The sequence below is a fragment of the Bombus vancouverensis genome, chromosome 16, assembly GCF_051014615.1.
Source record: "Bombus vancouverensis nearcticus chromosome 16, iyBomVanc1_principal, whole genome shotgun sequence".
Taxonomy (NCBI): Eukaryota; Metazoa; Arthropoda; class Insecta; order Hymenoptera; family Apidae; genus Bombus; species Bombus vancouverensis.
The window spans coordinates 6,887,085-6,903,085 of NC_134926.1; the positions used below are offsets into that span (position 1 = coordinate 6,887,085).

General features: G+C 32.5%; 4 protein-coding genes across 4 annotated transcripts; 1 reads left to right on the plus strand and 3 right to left on the minus strand.

Moving 5' to 3' along the window:
* Nucleotides 1-5,306, minus strand: LOC117154497 (ethanolaminephosphotransferase 1). Its single transcript, XM_033329549.2, has 9 exons — nucleotides 4,788-5,306; nucleotides 4,410-4,621; nucleotides 4,165-4,233; nucleotides 3,897-4,089; nucleotides 3,564-3,826; nucleotides 3,328-3,485; nucleotides 3,062-3,242; nucleotides 2,799-2,975; nucleotides 1-2,250 (listed from the first exon to the last, which is right to left on the minus strand). Exons 2-9 carry the CDS (start codon nucleotides 4,479-4,481, stop codon nucleotides 2,188-2,190), a joined length of 1,176 nt encoding a protein of 391 aa, XP_033185440.1. The 5' UTR covers nucleotides 4,482-4,621; nucleotides 4,788-5,306; the 3' UTR covers nucleotides 1-2,187.
* A 146-nt stretch (nucleotides 5,307-5,452) lies between these two features.
* COX7C (Cytochrome c oxidase subunit 7C) lies at nucleotides 5,453-6,132 on the minus strand. Its single transcript, XM_076625694.1, has 3 exons — nucleotides 5,924-6,132; nucleotides 5,623-5,741; nucleotides 5,453-5,546 (listed from the first exon to the last, which is right to left on the minus strand). The coding sequence occupies exons 1-2, from the start codon at nucleotides 6,020-6,022 to the stop codon at nucleotides 5,628-5,630; spliced, it is 213 nt and encodes a 70-aa protein (XP_076481809.1). The 5' UTR covers nucleotides 6,023-6,132; the 3' UTR covers nucleotides 5,453-5,546; nucleotides 5,623-5,627.
* Nucleotides 6,133-6,854: 722 nt separating this feature from the next.
* Nucleotides 6,855-10,284, plus strand: LOC117154495 (E3 ubiquitin-protein ligase TRIM23). The gene is made up of 7 exons (XM_076625693.1): nucleotides 6,855-6,963; nucleotides 7,492-7,568; nucleotides 7,648-8,208; nucleotides 8,266-8,374; nucleotides 8,499-8,872; nucleotides 8,929-9,297; nucleotides 9,400-10,284. The coding sequence occupies exons 2-7, from the start codon at nucleotides 7,500-7,502 to the stop codon at nucleotides 9,592-9,594; spliced, it is 1,677 nt and encodes a 558-aa protein (XP_076481808.1). The 5' UTR covers nucleotides 6,855-6,963; nucleotides 7,492-7,499; the 3' UTR covers nucleotides 9,595-10,284.
* Calr (calreticulin) lies at nucleotides 9,857-14,719 on the minus strand. The gene is made up of 8 exons (XM_033329548.2): nucleotides 14,559-14,719; nucleotides 12,825-12,929; nucleotides 12,509-12,712; nucleotides 12,012-12,163; nucleotides 11,486-11,752; nucleotides 11,173-11,409; nucleotides 10,850-10,993; nucleotides 9,857-10,658 (listed from the first exon to the last, which is right to left on the minus strand). The coding sequence occupies exons 1-8, from the start codon at nucleotides 14,641-14,643 to the stop codon at nucleotides 10,641-10,643; spliced, it is 1,212 nt and encodes a 403-aa protein (XP_033185439.1). The 5' UTR covers nucleotides 14,644-14,719; the 3' UTR covers nucleotides 9,857-10,640.
* Between the last annotated feature and the right edge of the window lie 1,282 nt (nucleotides 14,720-16,001).

Sequence of the window (16,001 nt, forward strand, 5' to 3'; positions counted from 1 at the left end):
TTTTGTGCCTTTAATTGTATTATTAATGCATTAAAAATATATAGATAAAATGTGTATATAACTGCTCGCAGTAAGCGAAATATTTATGTAAAATTCCTGTTTTTAACATCTTTGGCAAAAACAAACGTTCGAGAAATTAATACATATATTATTATATTCGATGAGTGATAAACGATACAGATAATTAATACCTTACATAAAAAAGAAGAACTAAATATCTAAAAAGTAAAGTTACATAAACGGTGTTTTAATTAGAACGGGTTATATAGCTTTCGTTAATTACTATTTGTACAAGTATGTCCATAAACACCTAGGTAGTTAAAAAATTTAGCATTTTGAGTTCCTACACGTTCGGTAAGTTCTTTTGTGACTATGTATGTACATATACTAAAGTTTACAAAAAACTCGTTACACCTATTAACATTCTCCACTCTACTTACAATTTCGAACGAATGCTTGAATTAATTCTTTTCTTTTACAAAATGCAATGCGTTAAATTTCTTAAAATTATGTATATCGATAAGATAAATTAGACTAGTAACAATATTAAATGCAGGAATAGAAAAATTTTCGCTTAAAACATTATAATGGAATTTCAATGCATAAAATCAATGGAAACCCATGATAATAATACACATTTCAACAAATTGGTTAGTGTTACATTGACTTATTTGTTCGTTTTATTCGTACAACGTGGGAATTATTTAACACTTAATAGTTGCATATACTGTTTCCTAACTTACAAGCCAAATTATTCATTTCAGTTTACAAATTAATTAATATATTTACTATTTATATATTTTACACCATCTGCTATTGTCACCAACTACATATCTTGTAGACAAAAATTATAATAATTGATTGGTATTAATAACAAAAAATGATCAGGTAATTGTTGCATGATTTCTGACTTCTGACTGTGATTTCATATATTTTTTCCCACGTTGAAAACTTATTAAATTTTTTTAGACTCCGAATTTTTAGGCAAATTCATATTTTTATAAACACAAATAAAAAAGTGAAACCTAAGCAGGCTTACTTTACCTATTGAATATTGTAACTAGTAATATATTTTATGCACTTTTGTGCTTTATGCAAATTCTATATATTTTTGCAGCTTCAAATTTCCCATAAATGCATAAAAATCCGCAATGAGTATGGACTAAAACGTCATTTGGAATATTTTATAAAGAAAGAAGAAAATGAAATATCGCGTATCCTTTCTTCAGTTACTCACTAAGTTCTTTAATCAATTCGATTGACTTGATTTAATCTAAGTCAAAATTTGTGACTCAATGTCACTTATCGTTATGACTTATCGTTATTTACGTCGGTACACGACATTTTCTACATTATTTGCAAAGATTCTTCGTTTCAGGAAGCCGATTAAATATAATATAACATACACATACATACTTACGCAAAATAAATAATGTCTTCTATCTTATTACACCAGCATTACACCCTTATCCATATCGAAGTTCATCTGCTAACTTGCTCAGAATTTTCAAGCAAAAGAAAACTTCGTCCTTTTGGCAATCACTCGAAACAAAAGAAAAGCTTCTGTGGAGACCTTTAAAAGTTCAAAAAATCTCGAAATTTGACTCTTAAATTTCTCCACAAATTTTTTAATTTCTCTAAAGGAAAGAAATGTTCGTTTTGTGGGAAAATTGAGCAAGCCAGATTCATAATCTCATTTTTCAGACAATACATGTTAAAAACGAAGAATTCGATGCGCAACAGCTAAAAGCCTTGCGTGCTTTAAATGAATGCTCTATGCACAGTCAGAGTTACGAACAGAACACAAAAAGACAAAGTAGAGAGAACGTATGTGAACTTATTTGGTAGTATGTACACATAAAGAAAGCTTCTAGGTTCTTTTTTAATTATATCACAGCAACATGAAATGGAAATGGCTTCATCTTTGCAACTGAATTATTAACATTACTTAACAGGTACTCTCTCTATTTTTAGATATATGATCAGCGATGGTTGTATGCTCGAATAAACTCCTATTATCTACTGTCCAATATTTGCATGTTCATATTTGAAATATTCTTTTGTTCTTCTTATCAATCGTAATTCTGAAGTTTCTTCCATTTGTCTGCTCTGTACTCAATCATTCGTAGCTCTTTCCGACCGTTTGTTCGTATTTCTTCATTTTTAACATGTATCGTCGGCAAGTAGTCAGTCTGCACGATCTTTAATATGGAACGTGTGAATACGGAAATGACGACACATCTGACGCACCTAAAGGAATAAATAATTTATTAATAATAGTCTATATAGGATGTTTCTGCAAACATGGTACAACTGGAAAGGATTCCTCGTATAAAGCTAAGTCGAACATATAGAATAATATCTTTTTTTTGTATGTTCATTAAGTATACGTGCACCTTAATCACACATCTTGCTCGGGGAATCATATCTCATTTTCTATGTCCTATATTCTCACATCTTATCTCATATATTCCGCAACCAACTCTATTCAATCTTCCATATCTGATATTTCAAAAGTTGCATATTAAGCTATCAATCTCTCTCTCTCACTTTCTGCATTATCGACAACTGTATATACTATATCTAATATCTAATATTTATTATCTCATATTCATTAACCCAAGTCCATTCCACAGCTCACATTTTTATTCCACATTGTATATTTTGTATATACTACCTCATATCCCATATCATATAAACAAAATGTATTTATAATTACAAGCTTCCGGTTGTACCACGATTTCAAAAACTCCCTGTATTATAAAATATTTTATTGAAAATAATAATATAAAGCTTACCACACATGTTCCATAGTGAATATGTGCCAATAAAGCTATAATGGCAAGAATATATGTGAATACCAAATCTATACTAGGCAAGATAAATGAGAAAAGGGCTGCAACTGCTACAGGTAGTAATATCCATGATAATAGTTCACATCTGGTGTTGCTCATTTGTGAAACAATTAAACGACACTGTAAATTTTAAAGAATATAAATTAATTAAATTAATTTTTATCAATCAAACGGTTTAAATTCAATTCTCTGACTAATTATCTTACACAGATGTTTGAAAAAATAGTTCCAATTGCTAAGAAAATTATCCTAGGATCTTTGTCTATGATATTACTAGGTGAATGAACTACCCAAATTGTTGAAATCGAAAAGAGTACTGCTAGAGGCAGTAGAGGTCTTATGGCATCTAGGAACGTTCGCATTTTACCAGTCTTGTCCCTATATGATCTAGAGATTGCAAAATATATTTTGTTAATATATATGAGAAAACGTTACTAAAAAATGTAAATTACTTTAATTGTATTGTACTAACTTATATATATTCCATAGAACTACAGGCAAACTAGATACAATTGCAGTGACATAAAGTAATACTTCAAACATTACACCAACTGGTATACCACCAGGGAACACAATCTTCCAGGCTTTATGTCCGCCTATACTAGATATGACAAAGACAATAATAGTACCCTAAAAATTTTAGAGATAACCATAAATTACATGAATCACTTATCAATAATTTAATAGATACTTTGAATGAATACTTACTACCATAGATAGATCATATCCCCAAGGAAGAAACAGTACCCCTGTGTTATACTTTTCCCAATGAGTTAAGTAGAAACTAATAAACACGTTCCATAGAATGAAATACATTCTTAATGGAGATACACTATGGTCTGTCCTACCAAACACAGAAAACATACAAACACTAATGAGCATTGTTGTCCAACTATCTAGTCCATGATCAAATAGCTCTCCTAAAGGACCTGATGTTTGCGTACGTCGTGCTTGTTTTCCATCAATACCATCTGCAAAATAAACATTACATTAAATACAATGAATTTGTAAATTCATAGGAGATGTTAAGATTATACTTACCAAGAGTATATGCCATAAAAACATTGAATGCACCCAAGGCAAACACCCATCTTGGTATAGGAGGATACTGTGGCTTATCATCACTTGATGCATACAAATAATAATCGTAAAATGCAAACAACGTGAAGTTAAAGACAGTAAACAGAAATCCAGAGAAAGTTAATACGTTTGGGGCAACCCACTTTGGACAATACTATAAAAAAGTCCCAAATTGATATATGAAATTGAATACGTAATTATAAATAAACATTTTATATAAAGGATGTACCTGTACTACTTTATTCCAAAATGGATGCATAATATATACACTGAGAGGGCTTGTATCCACTGAACTATACTGAAAATGTAGATGAATGAAAAATTTACGATAAAATATGTATGAAACTATAGTCTTTTCTTAAATCTATATTATAATTCCGAGGTAATAAACTAATAATAAACGAAAATTTTTACCACGCATTCAATATTATTCAATACAAATTATGAAGAAAAATACTTAGCTAGAGGACTTACTTTATAGTTCTCGAAGCCGGTAAGATGTTGTTCAGTAAGATACTTGACTTCGAGATTCAATTTGTGATACATGTTGATGTATAGAATTCGTCTAACCGCTGTGCTGGAGAAAGACGTGCTTCAATCCCGATTCGAAATCAATTGACCTTGTTTTACTTCATGGGAACGTCAAACGACATTCCCCGGAATATGAATATGCATGAAGGTTAGAACTGTTCACATAAAAAGATTAATAATTTCTAAGCAGCATGTGCTTTTTGCAAGGTAAGCCCGGTAAGCGTCAGTTCATGGTAACACTATCTTATGTAAATGACGACACCTTATCTTAAAACGCAACTCTTTTCCGGCAAGCAGAAACTCGTCAAGGCTGATACTCACGTGCGCGAAAAAAAAAAATCCGTCCAGCCGAGTTAAAATCGAACAGGAGGAACAACACGCAAATCCCGCCTATGAAACTGCGTATTGATACCTATTCATAGATTAGCTCTAACGTAAGCGAGTCCTTGAAGAATAATAATATCTCGTTAAATAATAGAAGCTGAAGATAATAGATATGCAGAGGTCAAAGTTGAATATACCAATTGAATTATTTTAGCGTTTACCAATTAAATGTTTATTGAGCAAAATAAGATGCGACATTGTACGTACTGAAATTATAACTGAATCATATATATAGAGTAACATTTGAATCGTGACACATAAAATAGGTTATATAAATGAAATAACCGCGTTTCTCTCTGGTTATGTAATGGGATAATTACTACAATTATTCTCCATTCCTGATTATAATGAAAAAATTTGCCAATTCATGTGAATCTATTTAATCTAGTATATCTCGTCCACAAATAGCAATATTTAAATTGGTTGAATATGTATATTGGTTGTTTTCATGAAAATATAATAAATGGAAATTCTTCTGTATTATAAATCTTCTATATTCTACATTATATTATATTCATTATGTATGATAAATTATGTCAATGTCTATGTGAAAACATTTCTGAAAATGTTGACATTATGACTTTATTAAATACTTATAAAACTTTATTTTACAATATTTTTATTACAAATCTATGTTACATATTACATGTTTTGCAACAGTATTAGACTAAGTTATTAATGTTAATGCTGTAATACCTGTAAAACAATGATCAAGATAAATCCAAATTTACATTGAGGTGCTTCATAGGAACTATAAATTGATAGAACTCACACATATTACTTCGTTAAGTGGTACCGGAGAACAAGGAAAGGAACAGAAAATCCACTTCCAAAGAAAGCCATGAACATTGCACATAACTTGTATCTGTTGTTGATGCTAAAAGGTAAGTTCTGTAAAAAGAAAAGTGAAATTTTTATTGTTTTTCATTGATAAGGAAAGGAGGGATAGTAAATGTCTGAAAAACATGCAGTTAATTATTTCAAGTTTCTATAGCTTATTTTTATTTTGACAAAAAATTATTAAGTCAGATTTCGTTATGTGTTATAGAATAATACATTATCTTTTTACTTACGGCACCGGGAAAACCTTCTGGCCCGTGATCACTTTTGTTAACAGCAGTAGTTTTGAAGGATCTGGTGAATCCTCGTAAAGCTGATCTTACAGTCAACATCTTTATAATTTCGTACTCCCTACGTTATTCTTGAATTACCTGGGTAAAATGGCGATAAGTCGTCTGCTCTATACTAATTTAAGACGCATTCACATATGCGACAAAATCTAGTTATGCATTGTTGTATCATGAGTAAAGGCGAATAGAGTGATCGCCAATGCATAGTTAATAAAACCAGAAAATGCACACTAGGGAAATCCACACTGGTGGTCAACATTCGAACTATATGTACATTTTTTTCTGGAGCTTCTGGTGAGAGAAATGCATATACACACGGCGAGAGAGGAAATATGCATTCGCATGGGTAACCAACGAGGGATACTGGCAATTGCATATACAATAATTGTACAATTTTATAATCCATTCATTTGCTGCATATGTAATAATTCACGCGGTAATTTGATTCCGTCGCTCGACTGGTTTGCTGAAAAAACTTTTCTCATATAAAAATAACAATAAAAATTTATAAGTGTGCACATCACGGTATGTTTTGCTGTTAGTTTTCGAATTAACACTAAGCATCTGCTTTCGGCTAGGTTTTCATTATCATTGCCACTTTCACAGTGGATACGCACGTTTTAGTCACTAAAAACACCAGAGGAAAAAATGTAAATATAGTTAAGCCGTTTGACCGCTAGAGGGGATAATTCATAGAGCTGAATTTCTCCCATGCTGAAAATTATGCAGAAAATTAGAATTGTTGCATATTCGCCTTGATATGTCGTGAATGTAATTGTAAATCTGCCCTAAAATTGTAATATTACTAAATATTTCAAGCTGAAATAGAATTTTTGGGCCTTCTCATCTTGCATTATTGAATTGAATAAATATTATCAGTGAAATTTTACAACTATAGTACAATTTTACATAATAAATTCTTTTATGTAACAAATGAAGCTTTGGAAGTCAATTTTATGAATTAGAAGTCAACTAATATGATCGTAATATAAAATTATATGAATTATATATAAAATTATAGAAAAGACATCTATAACATATAACTTGTAACTTATTAATTTACTAATATCATCAATTAATAAATTTGAATGCAAGAAGATCTTGGAATAGACTATCTTGTTAATTGACGAAATTCGTCTGAACTGCATCTAATTATTAAGACAGCACTGTATCTAGTAACAAAATAAAACTTTACTTATTTGAAATCATCTAAAACAATCATTTCTTATCGTATAATTAAATGATAAAACACGTGGAAAAGTTATGCAAAAATATTTTAAGCTTCTAAATTTATTTTACAAAAATTAAATTACATTATTAGTTGTTATAAGTTATTTGTTATTACTGATTTAAATATTTTCGAATTATTACAGCTAACAAATATTTTATGCAGTTTTATATATGAAAATACTCTCTAACCTAAAACTTGCTTAAAAAGTGGAGTATTTGCATTAATACTCATTGTTCTGTAACTATTAATAATTTCTCATATATATCTAATTTCAATAAAGAAATTATCATGACTGACAACTTGGATCGTCTGAGCAAATATTTTAAACAGACTCTAAAACCTACTGTAAGAACCAACGTAAGTCAAGCATATTTAATAAACCAAACCAAATAAACTATCTTAAATTTCTGATTTTGTTTTAAATATCAATCTTTAGGTACTAGAATGTCGTGTCTGTGAAGAAGTATTTACTGTCGATGGAATAAAAGTACCAAGATTACTACACTGTGGTCACACAGTATGTCATTCATGTCTTTTACGATTGAGACCTTGCATGACAGATCAGCAGTTCTTATTGTGTCCTTTTGATAGACAGCCAACAGGCATTAGTCAGAACAATGTCTGTAACTTGAAAAAGAATTTTGCTCTAATAGAATTGCTAGAGAGACTAGAACAGTCCAACAGTGAGAAACTATCTATACTTGAAAGGGAAAGATTCCAATCTAATCAAACTTGCGATGAAGATGAAACTCATACAGCAGTATTATATTGTACAATTTGTATGACACATTTGTGTGAGAATTGTGATAGTACCATTCATTCTTCAAGGACTTTAAGCAAACATAAACGTGTAACTCTATCAGAGAAACCGAAGGACAAACCAAAGTGTCCAGTGCATACAACACATGTTGCAGAATTTACTTGCACTCAGGAAGGTTGCCATAATTCCCTTATGTGCTATTTGTGCAAGGATTATGGTAGACATAGTACGCATAAGGTAACAAACATAATTTGTAATTGATGATCAATATTCTACTGTCTATTCTAATTGTAGCTAGCTTTGGTGGAAGTTGAGGCAGAGAATATTAGAAAATCTATTGTCACTGCTCTGCAGAAAATGACACAATTTATGGAGAGTATGAGAGATACAGCACACAGAATAGGCATGTTTGCTCTCATTATTCTAACACTTTCATATTTTATTTTAATTCTTTATTGAACAGTAGTTAATGCAAAGATTCAATAAGTAAATCCATAGTAAATCTTTATTATGATTGTTGTTATTAGAAACGGTGATACAAGAGCTAGAAGGATGGGCAATAGAAGATGCAAGACAAAGAGTACGTCAGCATTTTGAGGAACTAAGAGCTCTATTGGCTGAACAAGAAAATGCAGCCATCTCTTGTATTGAAACAGAAACCCGTGGGAGATTATGCGCTTTAAGCCAGCAACAACAGGATTTAACTACCACTAGGTCTCAAGTAGCTGATGTGTGCATTCAGTGCGAAAGTATTTTGGATTCTGAAGATTGGAAGTTATTAAGTAGCGCAACAAAAGTTAAAGAAGTGTTAACTACGTTGGAACAACAGCAACAACATTATGCTCAACTTGGCCCTGACTTCCTCACACCTGAGTCCTCTATACCTATAATATTCAGCCGTGTAAGTGTTTACATTATTAAGTCGAAGCATCACAATAATTCATAATGGAATTACAGGACAACAGAGTACATATCGGCACAAAGATTGACATGCGTGTGGTAATCTTAGGATTAGACGGTGCTGGAAAAACAAGCATTCTATCAGCCATAAGAGGCATCACGCTCTCCGGACCGCCAATTTCTACAATTGGCTTTAATGTAGAAAGTCTAGAGTATAAAAATTTGGTATTCACTTTATGGGATGTTGGTGGACAACAGAAGTTTAGGCCACTATGGAAACATTACTATCACAATACACAGGCAGTAATCTTTGTAGTTGATGCCAGTGATAGATCTAGATTCGAAGAGGCTCAGAACGAACTATCAAAAATTGTAAATGAACGCGAATTAAAAGACGCTTTATTCCTGATATATGCCAATAAGCAAGTGAGATATCTTTTACAATATTTTTTTATACATGAATCATTGATAAACTTCTAATTAATTTTATCTATGGGGTTTTTGATCTATTGCTTTTTAATTCTGTAGGACCTCGCTGGTTGCGCCAGTGTCGAAGAATTAACTGATATTCTGTGTTTGCAAAAATTATGTTGCGGCCGAGCATGGCATATACAAGGCTCGTCCTCACTTACAAACGCTTGTGGTTCTACACAAGGTCTTGATTGGTTAACCCAACAATTGGGTGCTCATGAAACTTTATATACCATACCCACTATATCATAAAACTTATGTATAGCGACTATGCCTTATAGAACGAATGAGATTACAATGAAGAAAATTCAGACTTTGTATTTATATACTTAATTAGTCTGCAATTTGTTTTATAAATTACGTATTGCACATTCCGTGTATATCTTTCTTAATTAATTCAACAATTGTGATAATGTTTTGAAGTTATGTTTAGCTTATTGCCTTTGATATGATGTAACTATCATGTGATAATAGCCGTATTAATCGAGAGGCGAAAATAAACGGCCTGGGCACGTCTAGAAAAGTCTTATTTATTTTATTACATTGGTTACTTGGTTTTGCTTTTAATACATAATCGTACCAATCATATTTATATTTATATTTCATTCAGTCATGTCTGCATACATCCAATCATTCTTACATTTTAACTGGAGCAAGATGTTTAATACGCGCGTACACTGTACGGAAATTGAAATAATATATAATATATATATTTATATATATATATATAGTATAGCATCATTAAATTACATTTCAATTATCTTTCAATTGTATATAAAAACACTTGACAAACAAAAACGGAACAACTTAGAGTCTTTCATGGAACTGTGCCATGGGGAGGGGAGGACACGGGGCAAGATGACTCTATATGATATATATATATATATATACACCATATGTATTCTGGTAGCACATAATGAGCACTTTGATTTCTTTTTTTTTGACACTCAACGTTCAGGACAATAACCTCACATTGATGAATTTCATGGAACACGACCGAACGATTGAAGACTAGGTTTGAAAATTCAGGTTACGAAGATGAGGCCATGTTTCTTTAGAAAAAAATGAGAGAACTCTTATGGGTACACTGACTCAAATTGTCCATGAATTTAATAAATATTTCTTTTTCCCCGTAGAATTTCATTCGATCGAAAGGGATCTGATTCATTTTATGGCAATGGTTAGTTTTTCTTTTTTATCGCTATGATTTTTATGTGTTCTTATGGAAAGTTAGTGCGTGTCGCGGCCACACAGCTCCTGGAATACAGTCTGTGTTCGTGTCCATCACAACACATTATTTACAATTCATCATGCTCCTGAAAAATACGGAAAGACAAATTTTAGTAATACGGCGTTAAATGTTAAGATGGTAGAAATTGTTTCATCTCATTTTCAGCAACGAAGAATTCCAGCCATTTTATCAATCAATTTAAATCAGAGCTAAATAGAATCATCATGAGAATTAAATAGAAGGAACAGTTTTTAATGTTTTTTAAATGAAGCTTACTTCAGTATCAGGGACATTATTGTCCTCTTCATCCGCATCTTCATCCTCATCATCATCTTTATTATCTTCATTTTCTTTAGTCTCCTTTTGTCTCTGTTTTCTTTCCTCCTCATCTTGAGCCTCTTTCATCTTTTTCTCACCCTCCTACAACGCGCAAATGATCGCCAAATAAATTTATGTAACTTGATACTTAAAATCGTAATAATAATTATGTAACTTCAGCAACGAGGAATTCCAGCTTTTTTATCGCTCATTAGAATCAGCAACGCTTCTAACATCATTATTTCTGCCAATAATTATATATAATCTTTTTTAATACTTACAATAGTGGGTTTCCAAACTTCCTCCCCAAATTTACGAGCGACCTCAAGATCATCCGTAATCAGGACATTGTCGAATATTGTACCAGATTTTACTTGCCAGAGATCGAAACCGATAGCGCAAATTTCGTCCCTCTTGTACAATTCTGGGTCAGGAGTGTATTCGGGATTGTCAATCTCTGGGTGGATCCAGGGTCCTTTGTAGTTAGGATTATCAATTTGTTTCGGTTTCCATTCACCCTAAATACAGAGAAATTAATTTACATGAATATAAATCTGAATTTAATTTATTTAGACATAATTTTGTACAACTAACCTTATATTCGGGATTATCAATCATTGGAGCTTCCCACTCTCCGTCCATTTCATCATCCCAATCTTCGGGTTTGGTGGCCTCGGGATCAGGAATGTGCTCGGGTTTGTCCCAGTCCTCTGGTTTTTGGTCATCTGGGTCGGGAATGGTAGCATTGTCATCCCAATCTTCAGGTTTGCTCTGGGAAGGATCTCTGATCTTCTTCGGTGGAAGGAAGTCCCAATCTGCTTCCAATTCACCTGATTCAACCTCCTCATTGTTGATTAAAACCTACGAAACAAATACAAACATTTAAATAAAAGGAAAGTTAACCATTTTCCAACAAATACGTATATATGAATCACAGAAAATGTCGTTCTTTGCTAGTATCGTAAATAAGTAACTTAACTTATATACACTTTACGAACAAGATAATCATTGCTCTTCGAGATCCTCTAGCACCTATTCTCCACAGTAAATCAATGAGAACATGTGACTCTAGGCTCGATATATATTTCTACAACTTAATGTTATAGTTATACTCCCTTACTTTGTATGTGTTGTCAGGCTTAACGATCAGAGTATACAAGTTGGTATATATATCGTCCTTGCAGCGGATATCTTTGTTAATCAGAAGATTTTTGCCCTTGTAGCTGAAGATCACATGAACTTTCTTTGTTCCCGGTCCACAAATATCAGGTCCTGTAAAGAAGCATCACATTTAGCAATGATCATGTTCATTGGATTCCTGCCAAATACATATAATACATACTATGTATTTTTGTAACAAAGAGAGAAAGTAACCCTAATAAGCATTTTTAATATTCGCTAGATCTAACATTTTATTGTTTTATCAATCATCTTTAATTAATGAAATGGTTAATGTATCTTTAAAGGTACCTGAAATATGTATGGTTACTATATTCAGGGCATAAGTAAGAATTTGCTCTCCGAGATCCATTAGCACCAGCATGCCACAGGGCATAACCAGTGACTCTAGGCTCGGTTTCTTATTCAAATCTCTTTAAAATAGTTAAAGATTCTTACCAAACATGATCTGATATGGACTTTCACCATGCATATCTTTTTGGTCCAACGAGCAATCAAATACTTTTACGTATCCACCGCCGCAATCGATATTTTGTTCATGCTTAACAGTAAATTGAATAACAAGCGTTTTGTCTTTATTGCTGAATGGTTTGAATTTCGTGCTCAGGGCATAGAATCTGGCATCTTGAGATGTTTGGATACCTGTTGCAAATAAGAGAAATTATTGTATCAGTTGTTTTATTAAATCGTACATATAGAGAATCATGTTTTTCAATTCATATAAATTCTCTATAAGATACAAAAATTTCTTTACCTTTATCATTTTCTGGATTATTCCAAAATTTTCCATGGCTTAAAACAAACTTTCCAAATTCCTTTCCAGGATGTTCAGAATATACCCAATTCTTTTCCCAGGAATCTGTAAAAAATTTATTCATGAAAATACTAATTTGATGCTAATAATTTTAAAAATCTTATTATAACAAAATAAATTCTTGATTACATGATTTTAATGTAAGAAATATGAAGTACAAATTTAACAATCTACAGCAAGAAATTTTCTAGAATAAAAACATTAAGATTTTTGTAGCACAAGATGTTATATAAAGAATAAATTGTTGCATAATAAATAATTTGCAAACAAAAGCAATTACCAGATATTCTACCATTTTTAAATATCTAAAACAAGATCTCATGAAAAAGCATCATTTATTATGCAACAAAATCTAATAATTATATAAATAACAATTTAGAAAATCTTAATATTTTTATCAAATTCATATCATCGAATTTAATCGACTATCTTTCGCCAGAGATAGTAATCTGAAAGTTATTAGTCGTATTTGAACAGAATCGATATCTATATTGATTATCATACATACAAATAATGTTACAACAAAATCAATTTAAAGATCGAATCAAACTCAATAAATATATACAGAATACCTAGTAATCATGGCACAATTGAGAAATGGACGATTCTATTCTTGAAAAAGTAAGTCGAAAATATAGAATACGATTTTGTCATGGGACGCTACGTTTTCGAGGAAATGGGATTTGAAAATTTGTGAAATATACCCGAACTTGATTAATTCAGAACTGGACAGAATTGAATAATCAACAGGAGGTTAATCTACATGTGAAAATAAGTCGAAAAATCTTTTTATAAGATGTTCCGTTTCCGAGGAAATTAAGTTTAAAAATTTATTAAATACGTACCGGATTTAATTAACGTGTTCAAACTACATTTTCTTGAAAATCATAAACTGAATGGTCTAAAATTGAAAATTCTACATCTTGTTTACTTAAATTACACGTAGAATAAACATCCTATAGATTGTTTATTCATATCCAATCGGTAATTAAGTTCACACATATAAAATATATTTTCAAATTCGTTTTCATTAAGAACAAAGCTCTGTATGAAAACTTTTAATTATTGTATATTTTAGATATATTTTTTTTATATAGAATCACCCTCTTGTCGGTCGTATCACAATTATTGGGACACCCTGTATAATTGCATCGCTCTCAGCGTTCAACGCAGATCAACCAATCGATTGCGCGTCATGTCGGCGAAATGCAACGTATGCTTATAGCCCTCGCCACGAGACGGTTCTCATGCCACGTTTACGGCGACTTTAATTTTCCTCTGTGGCATATGGTATCGTAAACAATTCTACGGCGCTTGATCAGGAAATCTAGCATTAATTATGTAGAAATCCGTGTGCACATATAGAGAGCACGGTATTGCAGAAACGATCGAGGTAAGGGCGTGTGGTTACCAAGGAGAAATACACCGCTCGGTCTCTCTTGGAATCTATTAGCAGATCTTTCTGGAAAGTACTCCCCGATAAATCAATTTTCCACTCTACTACACAACTATCTTAATTAAAGACATGGGTGTGGTTTTTTCCTATGAAAACACGTAGGGAAGTTCCGTTAATTGTTCTAGACTATCTTTGGTTTGGGTAGTTGCATTTCGAAATGGAGTTACAGAATAAGAATGAAATTACGATGGAAAATGTCTGGATGCGTGTTTACTCACCGTCGAGGAACTTTTCCTCAAAGTAGATTTCCGCGGTGACGATCGTAACCGCCAACAGAAGGAAAATTGAGCTGAAGAATCGCATTTTCAGACGCCGGGACAACGAAAGTCCGGTCGACGAGGATGCTTACTCTACGACGAACTAGCCGATAATGCTCGAATCGTGGACGTGGTTGGTGAGTTAGCGGCTGTTGGGGTAGACAGATGGAGGATGCTGATTGGCTGAAACGCGAGCACCAATCAAAGCTGACCACGCTCAACCAACAAGGCGCCGCGCCGTGGCAGTTTATAGTCATGCCGCACGCACATACTTCACGTCACTGATTACCTCATTTTATCTATTGTCGATATAGTAGAGGATATGGGATAATGATTCAGTGAAACGTTCTTATTGGTCGGCCTGCTGATGGCCATTATTTGAAGCAATATTCAAATAGGACTGACTTTCATGAATTTCTTTTGATACATTTGTTTTAAATATATGTATACAACATTGGATTGTTTTTTGATTTTGTCATGATTAATAAACCAGAATATAGGTATAGATTAAAATTATGTAAGAGGTTCATATAACATAGCCTTCATAGGCAAAAAGGCGTCACAGGCTTGACAATGAAAAGCTGATTGGGGAAAGTGTTTCGTCGTTTTACAAGGGCAGGTGAAAATTGGCCTCGTCATCAAAAAAGATCTTTCGCGAGAGTGCTGTCTGGGCAAACTTCTTGGGTGCTGGTGCGCCCATCCTCAAAGTGACATGCAAGAGTCATTTAGTCAACTCCACATGGTACATTGTGGTACTATAGGGCCTGTCTGTCTGTGGTCTGTCTGGATGTTTCTAAAAAATGGGCCAAATTTCTCTTACAATTATTATAAAATTAACGAAATTAATGAATAATTGTATTAAAGATTGAAAAATTTTAAATAAAGATTACTACACGTATGAAATTTTTATTACTATTAATCAATGTTAATTGTTCTTTTAGAGCTTTATGTTGATGATTAAATCAAAAGAATTCCATAGTATTGTTAAAAATTTGCTGTATTAAGCTGTAAAATACAACAGTAGATAGATAACGAATAACCGCTTATCATGCACACTCTCGATCGGAAAATTATGTAATCGCTAGCAAATGTAGGTCTGACAATGAAACTTGACCGGCATATTTACACAGTAAACATGAAGTCGTCGATAAAACAGACACTGCCTTTCCTCACGTTTTATTCTATGTTTCTATTTGTCCATGTAGAAATTTTAACGATTTACAGGTGTCACGATAAACCAACTGGTCGAATAAAGATTCTGATCCTTGCTGATGCAACCACTTATCACCTGGAGGAACAGCTCCGAACGATGTATCGGGTTTCAGAACATATTGTATACCGATTTGTTCCCTTGGTAACGGCTTGTAGCAGGCGCACTTCGCTTTGGTCGAACTGCCACAAAAT

What these genes read in the sequence shown, in the direction of transcription:
- LOC117154497 (XM_033329549.2), bottom strand. Translation starts at nt 4,481, where the DNA reads ATGTATCACAAATTGAATCTCGAAGTCAAGTATCTTACTGAACAACAT. An exon ending in TTTTATGGCATATACTCTTG is followed by an intron (nt 3,827 to 3,896) that starts GTAAGTATAATC and finishes TTTATTTTGCAG; the next exon opens with ATGGTATTGATGGAAAACAA. An exon ending in TTCACTATGGAACATGTGTG is followed by an intron (nt 2,251 to 2,798) that starts GTAAGCTTTATA and finishes TTATTCCTTTAG; the next exon opens with GTGCGTCAGATGTGTCGTCA.
- LOC117154495 (XM_076625693.1), top strand. Translation starts at nt 7,500, where the DNA reads ATGACTGACAACTTGGATCGTCTGAGCAAATATTTTAAACAGACTCTA. An exon ending in AACCTACTGTAAGAACCAAC is followed by an intron (nt 7,569 to 7,647) that starts GTAAGTCAAGCA and finishes ATCAATCTTTAG; the next exon opens with GTACTAGAATGTCGTGTCTG. An exon ending in TGATATATGCCAATAAGCAA is followed by an intron (nt 9,298 to 9,399) that starts GTGAGATATCTT and finishes TTAATTCTGTAG; the next exon opens with GACCTCGCTGGTTGCGCCAG.
- COX7C (XM_076625694.1), bottom strand. Translation starts at nt 6,022, where the DNA reads ATGTTGACTGTAAGATCAGCTTTACGAGGATTCACCAGATCCTTCAAA. An exon ending in CAGAAGGTTTTCCCGGTGCC is followed by an intron (nt 5,742 to 5,923) that starts GTAAGTAAAAAG and finishes TTCTTTTTACAG; the next exon opens with AACTTACCTTTTAGCATCAA.
- Calr (XM_033329548.2), bottom strand. Translation starts at nt 14,643, where the DNA reads ATGCGATTCTTCAGCTCAATTTTCCTTCTGTTGGCGGTTACGATCGTC. An exon ending in TAATCCAGAAAATGATAAAG is followed by an intron (nt 12,713 to 12,824) that starts GTAAAGAAATTT and finishes TATTTGCAACAG; the next exon opens with GTATCCAAACATCTCAAGAT. An exon ending in AGCCTGACAACACATACAAA is followed by an intron (nt 11,753 to 12,011) that starts GTAAGGGAGTAT and finishes TTTGTTTCGTAG; the next exon opens with GTTTTAATCAACAATGAGGA.